General features: G+C 42.2%; 2 protein-coding genes across 4 annotated transcripts in view; both read right to left on the bottom strand.

Annotated features, from left to right (window-relative positions):
- LOC135210986 (transmembrane protein 17B-like) overlaps positions 1–14,124 on the bottom strand; it is a 708,558-nt gene that overhangs the window by 340,130 nt on the left and 354,304 nt on the right. The gene's annotated exons all lie outside the window — the stretch shown is intronic.
- The window catches only part of LOC135210983 (non-lysosomal glucosylceramidase-like), a 343,346-nt gene that overhangs the window by 8,825 nt on the left and 320,397 nt on the right, over positions 1–14,124 (bottom strand). The window contains exon 14 of the mRNA XM_064243984.1: positions 875–1,066. Coding sequence (XP_064100054.1) covers positions 875–1,066 — 192 coding nt within the window. The remainder of the gene's footprint in view (positions 1–874; positions 1,067–14,124) is intronic.

Genomic DNA, 14,124 nt, shown 5'->3' with positions numbered 1-14,124 from the left:
ATGAAATTTCCCCCTCTACGAGGTCTCTAGCTAGCAGGAGGAGGGGAAGAAGCACTCTGTTTACAACTCTTTTTCACAGCAACAGCAGAAAACTTCTCTTGAAAAACAGAGTCCAGCCTCATGAACACAGCTTGAAACACCGCCTCCGATGACTTAGCGAGAGAAGCCAATGACGTCACACCAGAAAGGGATGATGTCATAATGACGGGAGGATGAGAAGCCACCACATATAACATCATATGCTGAGAAAACGCTGGAAGTGATGTCACGACATCTCTAATGGTACAATAATTAGCTCAGCACCTATTACAAGTCTTAAGTGGATCTGTGTTCATAGCAGCCAAAAATCTGGAACACGGGAATCCCTGAACCCCTGGGCACATGTGTTGATGAGGCCGTGAAGACTCGGAGGACTCCATTACGAAACCTACAAACACACTGAAAAAAAAGGAAACACGGGCACAAATCAACCTGCTTGGAAGGAGAGCAAAGGCGTGAGGATCTACTCTCCAAGGCGGTTAAAGAAATACTATCGCGTCACAGAATGCGATGCTAGGTCGCTGACCAGCTCCTACCTCGTACGCGCAGGAGGTGCCAGATCTCACAGATTCCTTGCTATGCAATCTTTGATTGTTTTAACCGGTTTCCAGCTGCGCGGTAAAGATTATCCTATTGTTAAGACCGAAGGTTTATTCCCCATATGAACAAAGTATGCACATATCAGTGACTTAAATCAAAATGTTTCTTGATAAATATTGTAATTAAAAATTCTCTCTTTCCCCAGAAGATGGCTTTAGCAATGCATCTCTAAAACAGTTTAAAGACTCAGTCTCATTCATGAAACCTTGATGATCTTACAGAATTAACAACTAACCTCAAATATCATAGTAGCTGCTAATGCATAAGTAACCCCCACCCACATCTCTTCACTTTGCATAGTATAGCGATCAACGCTACCATCAGGATTCATTCCGTTTACAGCACCCATTTCTCCATTGTTGAAGCGAAGGACATTGAACTCGTACAAATGTTCTAATACTGATTTCACACAATCTCGACGGAAGACCTGAAAAATCAGTAAGTGTTTTAAAAACAAAACAAAATAAAATACTAAACTACTCTTGTATTAAAGAATACGATAAAGAAATTATTTTCCCAAAGTTGTGAAAGTAAAAGAACATACTGTTCTATAGTGCCCAGCATTTAAGACACCCCAATTTTGGAAAGCATATGGAAGATTTCAAAATACCCCCATTTCCCTGATCCCTATAGTCCTTCCTACAGGCTATTTTTAGGCTTTTTGCCCACTTGGATTCAAGTATTACTATAAACAATATGAAATAGTAAAACAAGCATTTTAGGTATGTTAGGGGACTCATCCATAGAAAAATATGATTTCTCAGAATTATACTGATAGCCTTAACAAACAATCTGCTTAAACAAACACAATTGTATAATACAAAGGAACTTGAATAATCCTATGGATGTCTCTCTTACTAATAAAAAAAAATCTTTCTTTCATCCTCTCCCACATAAATGAATATTACTGAAATGCTCAGTAGACATAATGACTGATGCATAACAATTATGTTATACACATGAAGGATGTCCATAAATTATATGTAATATATGAAGCCATTATGATAAAGACACCTGTATGAAACAAATGACTACGTATATATTGTCACTCAAGATAATATTTACTGACATCTGATGACAACAAATGCAACAAATTAGTAAAACAGCAAAACCATAATAAAATGCCTGACAACTATAATTTAAACTGTTGATGCTAAGTGCTAATTATGTAAGTAATAAATAAGAACCTTTCATGATGAGACATTCATCAGGACATAGGTTTTGTTATTCTATAATTGTTGATAACTGTATGTTATTCATAACAAAAACTAATAAAAATGTTATCTCCTAAGACATAACATATATTTTATATTTATATTCACTATATTTAGTTTTATGTTATAAGTGTAATGGGAAACAGAATATTCCAAACAGTGAAATAATATATTTCCGGGTTCGACCTGTGTCGGCCGGTGAAATGTCCCTTTAGCACACATTTCTAGGTATAAATAGATGCTAAATATACCAGAGAAAAAGCTAAGTGGAATGCTGAAGTTACTACCTTCAGCTCTCTCACCCCAAAGGGTTTCGATATAAACACAAGGGCAAGTGGAAGCCACTACCACAGATATTCTGCCAATTAGAAGACTCCTCTCAAAACCCCTCTCTAGGTAGGTGCCGTTACAACGTCTACTTTACGTCTACCTTCCGCTCGCTACTACTACAACTCCTGCCCGAAGGCTATATTCCTGTATTAGCACGTTCAGTGTCCGCACGCGCTTTTTACGCTGTCCTCTTCAAGTGTTTTTTGGCAAAGCATGTCTGCCCCAGAGCCCCAAGCTTCTTCATCTAAGTTGAGTATTCCATTTTTCGTTTTTGTATCTCGTGAGGGCACGAAGCACCCCTTTTTTAGCCCTTTTTTGGTCCCTTTGTTCTCATGAACCGGGGTGACGCTCCTTTTATATCCGCCATTTTGGGTGCATCATTCGCGGCATGTATTTTTTTTTCCCCATTGTTATCTTATGATGATTTTTGCCTCCATCGTTTGCATTTCACTGTTTAAACTACTTTTTTCGTATGCCTTTTCATTTTTCTCGCTCCTGTCGTTTTCTGGAGCATTGGTTTTACAAATTTTTTCCTTACGTTGTTGGGCCTAACTCGCTCCTGACGTAGTCTGAGGTCTCTTCTTTACATTTATCTTTCGTTATTTCTAGCCTTTTGTGGCTCCCTTATTGTCCTCAGCCCCTCAGGAGCGTGTTGGTTTCCCTTCATACGTACGATTTTATTTTTCATATGTTATACGCAAGTGCGTAGTGTGTTTTTGGCCTCTAGGCTAGCCTAGGAGTACGCCAGTCTTTTGTGGAGAGGGCGATTCCTCTCTCTCTCTCGCAGTACTCATGCATGCTTTATTTTAGTGTGTTTTTCGATGTTAGTCAGTAATGCACTCGATTATATGCATCTTTGTGATAAACTATGCAGATATTTATTTTCTTTTCTTGAGGTTGGAAGTCCTTGCGATGCCCTTCCCTGGCCTACCTGACCAGACCTAGGCTAGGTTTTGGAAGGTAGGCCAGGCAGTCTTATGCCCCTCCACCCTTTCGGCCCCATCCTTACCACCTCCTGACCAGGCAATTATGCTTGCTGGGAGAGTGGTCCAGGACAAAGAGTCCCTTTCATGTCATGTTTGTAGGGCCTAGACCTATCGTACCTGACCAGATCGGAAGATTCGATTTCGGGGGGTTTAGTTAGGTTCTATCCGTCCGCTTCATGATGTCTTTTGGAGGCCATGCTAGCCTACCTGACCGGATCTGTACCGATCTTGGAGGGTTAGACTGGGTTCTTAGCTGGGTGCGTTCCCTTTCCCTCCTTTCGCAGTTCATCCAGTAATTCCTCATCAATTATTTTATGATTGTCTTCTTGTGTGTAGCCTGGGCCTTGCCCCCTTTAGGGTGTCAGTTGGCCTACTGTCCTCTGACCCCTTTAGTGGTAGGCTAGTTACAGCTCCTGAGAGGTGGTGGGTCACTGATCGGTTGCTGTGGCCAGGTGATCATGACTCGTCCACTCTCCTCCATACACTCACCCCCTCCCCCCCTACTGCCCCGGTCTCGTTTCAGTGTGGCCTAGCTAGCTCGCTGCTCAAGTAATCCTAGCGATGAACGGCAGCTAGAGCGTATAGCTTTTCCAGGGGATTAGTCGGAGGAGATTGGGTGATTAGTAAATTTTGTAATCTCTTTTGGCATGTCTCCAGGCCTGTGGATCCTCTGGCCAGGTGTGGTCTACCATCACACCAGCCAGTAGACTGTACGCCGGATTGTATGTGCCACTGCTCCCCCGCTCTGTTGTCTATTCTCCTCTATGTTGTTACTGCCTCCCCACTCATGTGGGGGCGGACCTATTTTCCCTTTCTGCTTGTATCAGCCCGTCCCCGCCGGCTTTCACTGTTATGATAACGGGGTTATGGACTCCGGAGTAGGTGAAGTCTTTGAGAGATTATGTTAGAGAATGTTTTATTTAGCCTCTGTTGGTATGTCTCTGGACCAGTTGTTCCGGCGTAGTGCGGTCTACCATCACACACGCCAGAAAGTATACACCGGAGTTTATCGTACCGTTGTCCCCGCCGCTCTGTTTTCCACCTTCTATGCTATCGCTGCTCCCCACTCCGGTGGGGGTGACATGGGGCTCAGAGAATGTGCCTACAATTGGTTTCATAGCATTACTCTGCTTCGATGCGATCAGACTCAGGCTTAGGTTTTACCTTATTCCCGTTCTCCTCATATCAGACCCTCTCTGCTTATTATAGCTTTGCTGATTCCAAGTATGGATTCCAGAGTAGGCAGAGACATCCAGAGCTTTATTTATAACAAGTAAGTTGAAAATTATACCCAATTATGCCTTTAACTGGTTAAGTATCTAGTTGTAGTTTAGTCATCCCGCCGGAATTAACTCCAGCAGCGTTATCTGACGATACTCATTTGCTTTTTCAACTTACAAATGGTCTGTTGCCAGGTGACGGGTTGTCCGGCCGTCCTGTACAGGCCATACGGGCATGAGGTCTGCCGATCCCATGCCAACTGCGCCATCCTTGTGGACGGAAGTATGGTTTGGCACCTGGAATCCTGTACGGTGTGCTATTGCGCCATCCTTGTGGACGGAAGTATGGTTTGGCACCTGGAATCCTGTACGGTGTGCTATGACCTGGTGAAGATAGTAACAAACGAGTAGGTAGGTAACGTACTCGCCTCGTTGCTTCTGTGAAATTTTTGTTACACTTTGACTTTGGGGAAAATTTCTCAACACAGGGGAACCTAATTTGGTTATTTTTTACAGGCTAATTTGGCGCTCAAGACTTCTTCGATGGCGTCCCTTAAGGCCTGGGTAGGGGGCTTCGGAAGGAACGCAAAATCCGGCAAACTTTACTTCTTGTCAGAAGAGCTGTGTTCTCTCCTTTACCCCAACGCTCCATTTTCGGCAGCAGTACCGGCGGCAGTGGCGACTCCCATTATCAAGGGCATCCGCCACGAGACTCAAACCCCCCCCCCCGAGGACCAAGAGGGCTTGTGTGACATCGTCACGGAGGAAGTGGCAGCCATCAGTCTTCACCGAGAGCCTATGGCCACAGAGGAACAGGAGGTATGTAGGGAAGTAAGTGAAGCAGGTAGTCTTCCTCTTAGTCCTACTCCTTTTTCTCCTCCTTCCTTCCAGGGCTTCCCTACGAAGTCCGCCCCCACTTGGGATAGATCAGCCTCAGTGATCCCCAAGGTCAAGGCCTGGAAGACGAGATCCCTGCCGAAGGTGGTTAAACCAACCAAGCCTTTCCCGGCAGACTCCGCAAGGTCGTCATTGGCTCCTAAGCCTTCGACTTCCTCAGCTAAGGCTACTCCCCCACTCAAGGGGTCGAGAGCTAAGTCTTCCAAAGTCAGAACGTCGGAGTCTGGCTTCGACCAGGAGGCTTTCGCAAATCTTCTCATGCGGAAGATGAGCGAAGTAGTGGACTCGAGGCTGGAATCGATGTTCACTCAGCTCGTCTCAGGCCTAGAGACTTCGGGTCAATCCACCTTGTTGCTGACCCAGAGGTTACAGGCCCAGGAGGAATTAGTGTCCGGATTCCTCCAGTCCGGAACCACACCGCAGTCCTTGACAGTGCCAGATGCATCTAAGCTTCCGCCATTTGAAAACAGCAACCCGTGGCGGTTGGCTTTGCACGCCTGCTTCTCAGAGGGCAAGGTTACCATTGAAGGTTGCGGAACCCGACCAGTGGAAGACTTTGAGTTCTTCCCTGGCGGGCCGGGCCTACAATTTCCCTTCCCAGGCTACGCTAGATTACCAAGGATGCGCTAGTCAGGGTAGACAAAGTCCCGAAAGAGACGGTTATCTACCCTAGGGACCAGGCTCAATCAGCATGGGTCCACAACCTCACGGAATGGGAGTGTGTCAACACAAAGTTGACACCCCATAAAGGTTGCTACACTATGTTTGTGGCCCCACACGAAGTCCCGACTCCTTGTACGTCGAAGGTTGCAGAATTGACACTGCAAGCCGCAATGGAGGACAAATCTATGCCTCAGCTAAGAGACGGAGGCTACCTCCTTGCTCTCCCCCGGGGAGAGTGCTGGGCTGACGCTCCGGCAATGTTCACGGTGGGCAAACTCGACCCGGAGTGTGCCTCCGCACAATTCAGTGAACGTTTGCCTAGGATTCCGGACCCCATGGTCAAGACAGAATTCGAAGCAAGGTGCAGGCTGAGTAGATCAATTAACTCAGTCACCACTGCGGAGTTGATTGCTACAACCTTTGCAGACGAGCCTCTATTTCAGGTCCTCACAAAGTCACTATTACAGGCTTTTCAATCAGACCTGTATGACCTTGTAGTGGCTAGACGAGCCTGCAGGAAGCATGTTTTTGCTAATGCTTCCATCAGATGAACCGAACAGGCTCATAAAGGCGCTGATCTGGGGGGGCCAAACTCTTTCCTGAGGACATGGTTAACAGCGTCCTCAGCGAAGCAGCTAGAGCTAACCAGAACCTTCGTGTCCGTTGGGGACTTTCCTTCAAAAGGAAGTTTGAGACCCCCGGACCACAATCCAAAGCTAGGAAGAGGCCGAGGAAATACCAGCCTTTCCAGTCCTCTCAACCTCAGACGGTAGTACAAGCTGTTCCTGTCTCCCAGATCAGCAAGTTTTTGACATCTAAGGCACAGCCTTCGAGCTCGACCGCCCTGGTAACTTCCCCAGCTTTCAACGCCTCCTTTGAATCACAAGGAGCGTTTCGAGGCTTCAATAAGCATGCAAGGAGTAGCAGAGCCAGAGGTGCCTTCCAACAGAGAGCTAGCTCTAGAGGCAGGGGCTTAGAGGAGGCAGAGGAAGTAAGACCTCAACCAATCAGTGAGGCTCCGCAGGTGGGCAGGAGACTGTATCTCTTCCAGGACCATTGGACCTTCAGTCCATGGGCCCACAGTATTGTATCGAAAGGTCTGGGGTGGAAATGGAAGAAAGGGCCTCCTCCACCAGTCAGTTTTCACCAGATTCCAACGACAGACCTACTAGACTATGTCAAAGATCTTCTTCAAAAGAAGGCAATAAAGAAAGTCAGTCGCCTGAAATTTCAAGGACGTCTGTTCAGTGTACTGAAGAAAGACTCGGACAAACGAAGAGTGATTCTGGACCTGTCCCATCTCAACTCATACATTCAATGCGACAAGTTCCGCATGCTGACCGTCTCGCAGGTGCGGACCTTACTTCCCCGTGGGGTCGTCACCACCTCTATAGATCTTACAGATGCTTACTATTATGTACCGATAGCAAGAAACTTCTCTCCATACCTAGGCTTCAAACTAGGAAAACAAGCTTACTCATTCAGAATCATGCCATTCGGGCTCAAAATAGCGCCCAGAATATACACCAAGCTAGGAGAGACAGTCATCCAAGAGCTGAGAGCTCAAGGTGTAATGTTAGTAGCTTACCTAGACGACTAGCTTATTTGGGCAACCAACGACGAGGAATGTCACAAGGCAACAGCCAAAGTAATAGAATTCCTAGAATATCTGGGTTTCCAGATAAACAAGGAAAAGTCCCATCTCATTCCAGCATCCCGCTTTCAATGGTTGGGAATTCAATGGGACCTAACCGCACAAAAACTATCTCTCCCACCAAAAAAGTGCAGAGAGATAGCGAAGGCTACGAGACAGTTCCTCAAGAACAAAAGCGCTTCTCGTCGTACCCAAGAGTGAATTCTAGGTTCTCTTCAGTTTGCCTCAATAACAGATGTTCTATTGAAAGCCAGACTGAAGGATATCAATCGAGTCTGGCGGAAAAGAGCCAACAACAAATTCAGAGACAAAATCTCTCTGATTCCCCCGATATTAAAGAAAAGACTCTGTGACAAAATCTCTCTGATTCCGCCGATATTAAAGAAAAGACTCCGTCCATGGACAGAAGTCCGGAGTCTCTCCAAATCAGTGCCACTACAATTTCCCCCGCCGTCTCTGATAGTCCACACAGATGCCTCTCTGAGCGGTTGTGGGGGCTACTCCCAATACAAGAAGGTTCAAGGAACGTGGTCGAATACATTCCGCCAGTTCCACATCAACGTCCTAGAAGCAATGGCCATTTTTCTGACCTCAAAGTGTCTAGCTCCGGTAAAGAACAGTCATGTAAGACTAGTCTCGGACAGCGCAGTGATAGTTCATTGCATAAACAGAGGGGGCTCCAAGTCGAGCAAAGTAAATCATGTAATGATTGCAATTTTTTCGTTAGCAACGAAAAATCATTGGCACCTGTCAGCTACTCACCTGGCAGGAGTACGAAATGTCATTGCAGACTCGCTATCCAGAACAACTCCGCTGGAGTCGGAGTGGTCCTTGGACACAAAATCATTCCGTTGGATTTGCCGTCAAATCCCGGGCCTTCAGGTAGATCTGTTCGCCACGGAGTCCAATCACAAACTTCCGTGTTATGTGGCTCCCAATCTGGATCCTCTAGCTCTCGCCATGGATGCGATGTCCATAGACTGGAGCAATTGGCAGAATATTTACCTATTTCCACCAGTAAGCCTCCTGATGAAAGTCCTGCACAAACTCAGATCTTTCACAGGACAGGTAGCATTGGTAGCACCCAACTGGCCGAAGAGCAATTGGTTCCCTCTTCTACTAGAATTGAATCTCCATCCCAGACAGATTCCCAATCCAGAACTGACTCAAATAGTACAAACTCGGACTGTGTCAACTTCCTCAAGAATTCTGAATGCCCTAACTTTATGGACTTCATGAAGTTTGCGGCACAGAAGGATGCTAGTGTTGATCCACTAAACATCCTGTTTGTGGAGTCAGACAAAAGAGAATCAACACTCAGACAGTATGATTCAGCAGTAAAGAAATTGGCCATCTTTCTAAAAGAATCAGATGTCCAGAAGATGACTACGAATCTGGCAATTTCATTCTTTAGAACCCTGTTCGAAAAAGGCCTAGCTGCTAGTACCAATACTACGACTAAATCTGCCTTAAGGAAGATTTTTCAGCTTTGCTTTAATACTGATTTGACAGATTCGTACTTCTCGTCTATCCCTCGAGCATGTGCCCGTCTGAGACCGGTGGACTGCCCCCACACGGTCTCCTGGTTTTTAAATGATGTACTCAAGTTGGCTTCAGACACTGATAATGAATCATGCTCATATATAACCCTTCTCAGGAAAACATTATTTTTGATGAGTCTGGCCTCAGGTGCCAGAATATCTGAACTGTCGGCTCTTTCTAGAGAACCAAATCATATTGATTTCCTCCCGTCAGGTGAAGTTCTACTATCCCCAGATCGGAAATTCTTAGCAAAGAATGAAGACCCACAAAACAGGTGGGCTCCATGGAAGATTATACCTCTCACACAGGACCTGTCATTGTGTCCTATTGTCACATTAAAATCTTATCTGGGCAGAACTTCTGAAAAGTCTTCAGGTCCTCTTTTTATTAGAGAAAAAGGCGGAACCATTTCCTTGAAAGGAATCAGACAACAAATTCTTTATTTTATTAAACAAGCCAATCCGGATTCACTCCCTCATGTCCATGATATCCGGGCAGTGGCTACCTGAGTTAATTATTTTCACAATATGAACTTCGAGGATCTTAAAAAATATACGGGTTGGAAATCCCTGACAGTATTTAAACGCCACTATCTAAAGAATTTAGAGGCCCTTAAATATTCGGCAGTGGCTGCAGGGAGCATTGTCTCCCCTGATAAGGCCTAGTCTTATAACTCTATTTCCTATTCCTTCAATCTGCTATTAATTTTACTTTGATACTCTCTTTCCTACCTGCCTCACTCGTAATCCCTACCTGTCTCCCTTATGTTCCAGGCTGGTTTGCTTATCAACCCACTCCTGGACATGTACATAGTTCATATTAGTTGATTTTTTATTCCTTACCTGTTGTTTTTCCCAGGATAGTATGGATTTGGTCATATTTGATCCCCTTTTTTACCATTTGTATCTTGTTATTCTTACATTGCTTATTAAAACTTAATTTTAAGAAAAAAATTTATTTTTCCTTAGGTATCTATAAAAATTTTGTGATTTACCAAGCTTGTATGGCCAATTCTCTGATACTATTTCACCAGCTGATACTGGTAAAACCCAGAAAAGGGATTTTGACGAAGGAAAAATCTATTTCTGGGGGAAGACCTGTGTCGCCTGGTGAACCCATCCCTCTTTTCTCCTGATCTCCTACCCTTTAGCTGGCCCAAGCTTGGGTGCGTAATTCAGGAATGAAGCCTTCGGGTAGGAGTGGTAGTAGTAGCGAGCAGAAGTAGACGTTGTAACGGCACCTACCTAGAGAGGGGTTTTGAGAGGAGTCTTCTAATTGGCAGAATATCTGTGGTAGTGGCTTCCACTCGCCCTTGTGTTTATACCAACACCCTTTGAGGTGAGCGAGCTGAAGGTAGTAACTTCAGCATTCCATTTAGCTTTTTCTCTGGTACATTTAGCATCTATTTATACCTAGAAATGTGTGCTACAGGGACATTTCACCGGGCGACACAGGTCTTCCCCCAGAAATAGATTTTTCCTTCGTCAAAATCCCTTTTCACTGCATGGATTTTCTAGCTGTCACATCCAGCTTTGTAATAAAAGATCACAACAGTTTGCAATCGTATCTGCAGATGGGATTTTGTTGATGATCATCAACACTGGCTGACCATAACCCACGGTTAAACTTATATTCCTGACTCTTGCTTGATAAGATGCATCATAAATTTCCTTGACCTTTTCATGGATGACAGTGTATCTTATAAGCTAGCAAATATGATATGCATTCAAATCAACAAAAATAAAGACTTCTCTATTATAAGCATTTAACCCTTAAACGCCGAAGCGGTAAAAGAAAAAATTGTCTCCCGTGTGCCGGAGGTGTTTCAGAGTTAGCGCGGAAGCGGAAAAAATATTTTTTTCAAAAAATCACAGCGCGCTTAGTTTTCAAGATTAAGAGTTCATTTTTGGCTCATTTTTTGTCATTGGCTGAAGTTTAGTATGCAACCATCAGAAATGAAAAAAAAATTATCATTATCATATATAAATAATGCGATATATGATAGCGCAAAAACGAAATTTCATATATAATTGTATTCAAATCGCGCTGTGCGCAAAACGTTAAAGGTAACCAGTTACTTTTTTTTTCATTGTAATGTACACTAAATTGTGATCATTTTGGTATATAACACATTGTAAAACGATAAAAGCAACACAGAGAAAATATTATCACAAAATAATGCATGAATTCGTAACGCGCGGACGTAAGCAAATATATTTTTCAAAAATTCACCATAAATCTAAATATTGTCCTAGAGACTTCCAATTTCTTTCAAAATGAAGACAAATGATTGAATATTACTATACTGTAAGAGTATTAGCTTACAATTGCAGTTTTTGACCATATCTGACGAGTTAAAGTTGACCGAATGTAGAATTTTTTTATATATATATTTTTTATATGCAATTATTTCGGAAATAAGAAAAGCTACAACCTTCAAATATTTTTCGTTTTATTCTACATGAAATTGCGCACATTTTCACATATAAAACTCTATGAAATGCCTAATATGAAATGGAGAAAATATTCCGAGAATGGGACGTACGCATTTCGGAGATTTGTGGCGGAGAATCCGCGCGCGGAGGGAAGGAAAGATTTTTTTTTAAATTCACCATAAATCTAAATATTTTGCTAGAGACTTCGAAGTTGTTTCAAGATGAAGATAAATGACTGAATATTACTAGACTGTAAGAGTTTTAGCTTACAATTGCGTTTTTCGACAATTTCGGTAGAGTCAAAGTTGACCGAACGTGGTTTTTTTTCTATTTATCGTAATTTATATGCAAATATTTCAAAAATGAGAAAAGCTACAACCTTCAATTATTTTTTGTTGTATTCTACAAGAAATCGCACACAATTTCATATATAAAACTTTATGTAACGGCTAATTTAAAATGTGCAAACATTACCACAATCGCACCTATGATTTTTTCGGAAGAGTTACCGCGCGGACGTAAAGAAAATGTTATTTTTTTCATAAATTCACCATAAATCGAAATATTGTTCTAGAGACTTCCAATTTGTTGCAAAATGAAGGTAAATGATTGAATATTACTAGAATATAAGTGTTTTAGCTTACAATTGTGTTTTTCGACCATTTCGGTAGAGTCAAAGTTGACCGAAGGTTGAAATTTTGGCAATTATCGTTATTTATATGAAAATATCTCAAAACTGATAAAAGCTACAACCATATGTTGTTTTTAGTTGTACTGTGCATGAAATTGCACACATTTCCATATATAAAACTTTATATAACGGCTAATTTTAAAATGGTGCAAACATTACCACAATCGCATTTATGATTTTTTTCGGAAGAGTTACCGCGCGGACGTAAGGAAAAAGTTTTTTCATAAATTCACCATAAATCGAAATATTGTGCTAGAGACTTCCAATTAGTTGCAAAATTAAGGTAAATGATTGAATATTACTAAAATATAAGAGTTTTAGCTTACAATTGCGTTTTTCGACCATTTCGGTAGAGTCAAAGTTGACCGAAGGTTGAAATTTTGGCAATTATCGTTATCTATATGAAAATATCTCAAAACTGATAAAAGCTACAATCATGCGTATTTTATTGTTGTATTCTACATAAAAATGCGCACATTTTCATATATAATACTTCATGTAACGGCTAATTTACAATGGTACAAAAATTATGTCAAAGTGACGAAATAATTTCCGAGATGTGTCACAGATACTTTTTAGTGCGGCAAGAAAGAAATTCGCGCTTGCGCGCCTGCGTAACGATTGTAAACAAAACAACACCTTGATCTGTGAACTCCCAGCATCCACCAAGGCGCGTGATTCAAAAGTTTTAGGCTGGTAGGCCTATAAGTATTTTTCCGCGAATTTAAAAAAAACTTGTAAGTCAACGTAAAATACGTCCAGTCGGCAGTAAAGGGTTAAAATAAAAGCTTGTAAAAAATGTTTCAACTAAGAAAAAGTTAAATTACTCAAGTTTTATACCAAACTGTAAAACCATGCTTTTTTTTTTATAATGAAAACCATTTTATCCATAAAAACTTATTCTTATAGGTGTATAACTACACTGCCATTCCACAAATATTCCCAGGAACACTGGTGTTTTGCTTCCCAAACAGAATATAGTCACACCACACATGCAACCTCTGGACTGAAGGTATATCCTAACTAACTCCACTTACTACCATTGTATGCATAATATGTATTAAGTTCTAAGGTATGGGAGGGGGGAAGACTCAGAATAAATTAATGGAATTAACTGATATTACTGCTTTGTACTGTAAGTTTGTTTCATCATAATCCCACTTATCACATACTATACATACTTGAATTACTTTTCAAGAGGGAGACCCAAGATACTAAAGGTCCCAGAGTGTTTGCATATGCCTGTGGAGTCCAAGAGAGTGCTAGAGACTACAGAGTTAGGAGGTGAATCTTGAGTATCTTGTAAGTTTGTAAAAGTTACAGTGCAAACCCATGGAATGAAATGCAAGGCACTTGTATCAGGTTGGTCTTTTAGAAGTGGAAGATAAAGCAATTTACTTTACTTTAGTTATAGCTCCCAAAACCTTCTAGCACTAAATGTCTCAAGAGTGCCATGAAAGATTGGCAAAGATGAGAATGACATGACCTGAAGTGACTACTTGTATAAGCAGGTACATATCCTATTATATCTGCGCTTCAAATTGAAAGGAGTATAAATCACTCAAACCTGGTGACATGCTTTAAATTGTTTTGCTTCATCAACTGTTGCATAAGTAAGTTAACAAAACTTGCTGTAGCAAAGATGAGAACAAGATCTAGTGAACTTATTTCACCCTCTGGATAGGTGCCATATGAAGGCATCAACCAAGAAGTAATTGTTTCTTTTTAAGTAAAGTCTCATAGCTCTCACAAGACATGGCAAGTGGTCCAGTGACTTGCTGATGGTGGCAGACAATGCAAGGATGAAGTGTGTAATGAAAACTTTCCTGGTTACATTTGGAACTTCATGCAAA

Source organism: Macrobrachium nipponense, chromosome 4, assembly GCF_015104395.2.
Source record: "Macrobrachium nipponense isolate FS-2020 chromosome 4, ASM1510439v2, whole genome shotgun sequence".
NCBI lineage: Eukaryota > Metazoa > Arthropoda > Malacostraca > Decapoda > Palaemonidae > Macrobrachium > Macrobrachium nipponense.
The sequence above is the reverse complement of the archived record's forward strand: the minus strand, read 5'-3'. Positions and strand labels throughout refer to the sequence as shown.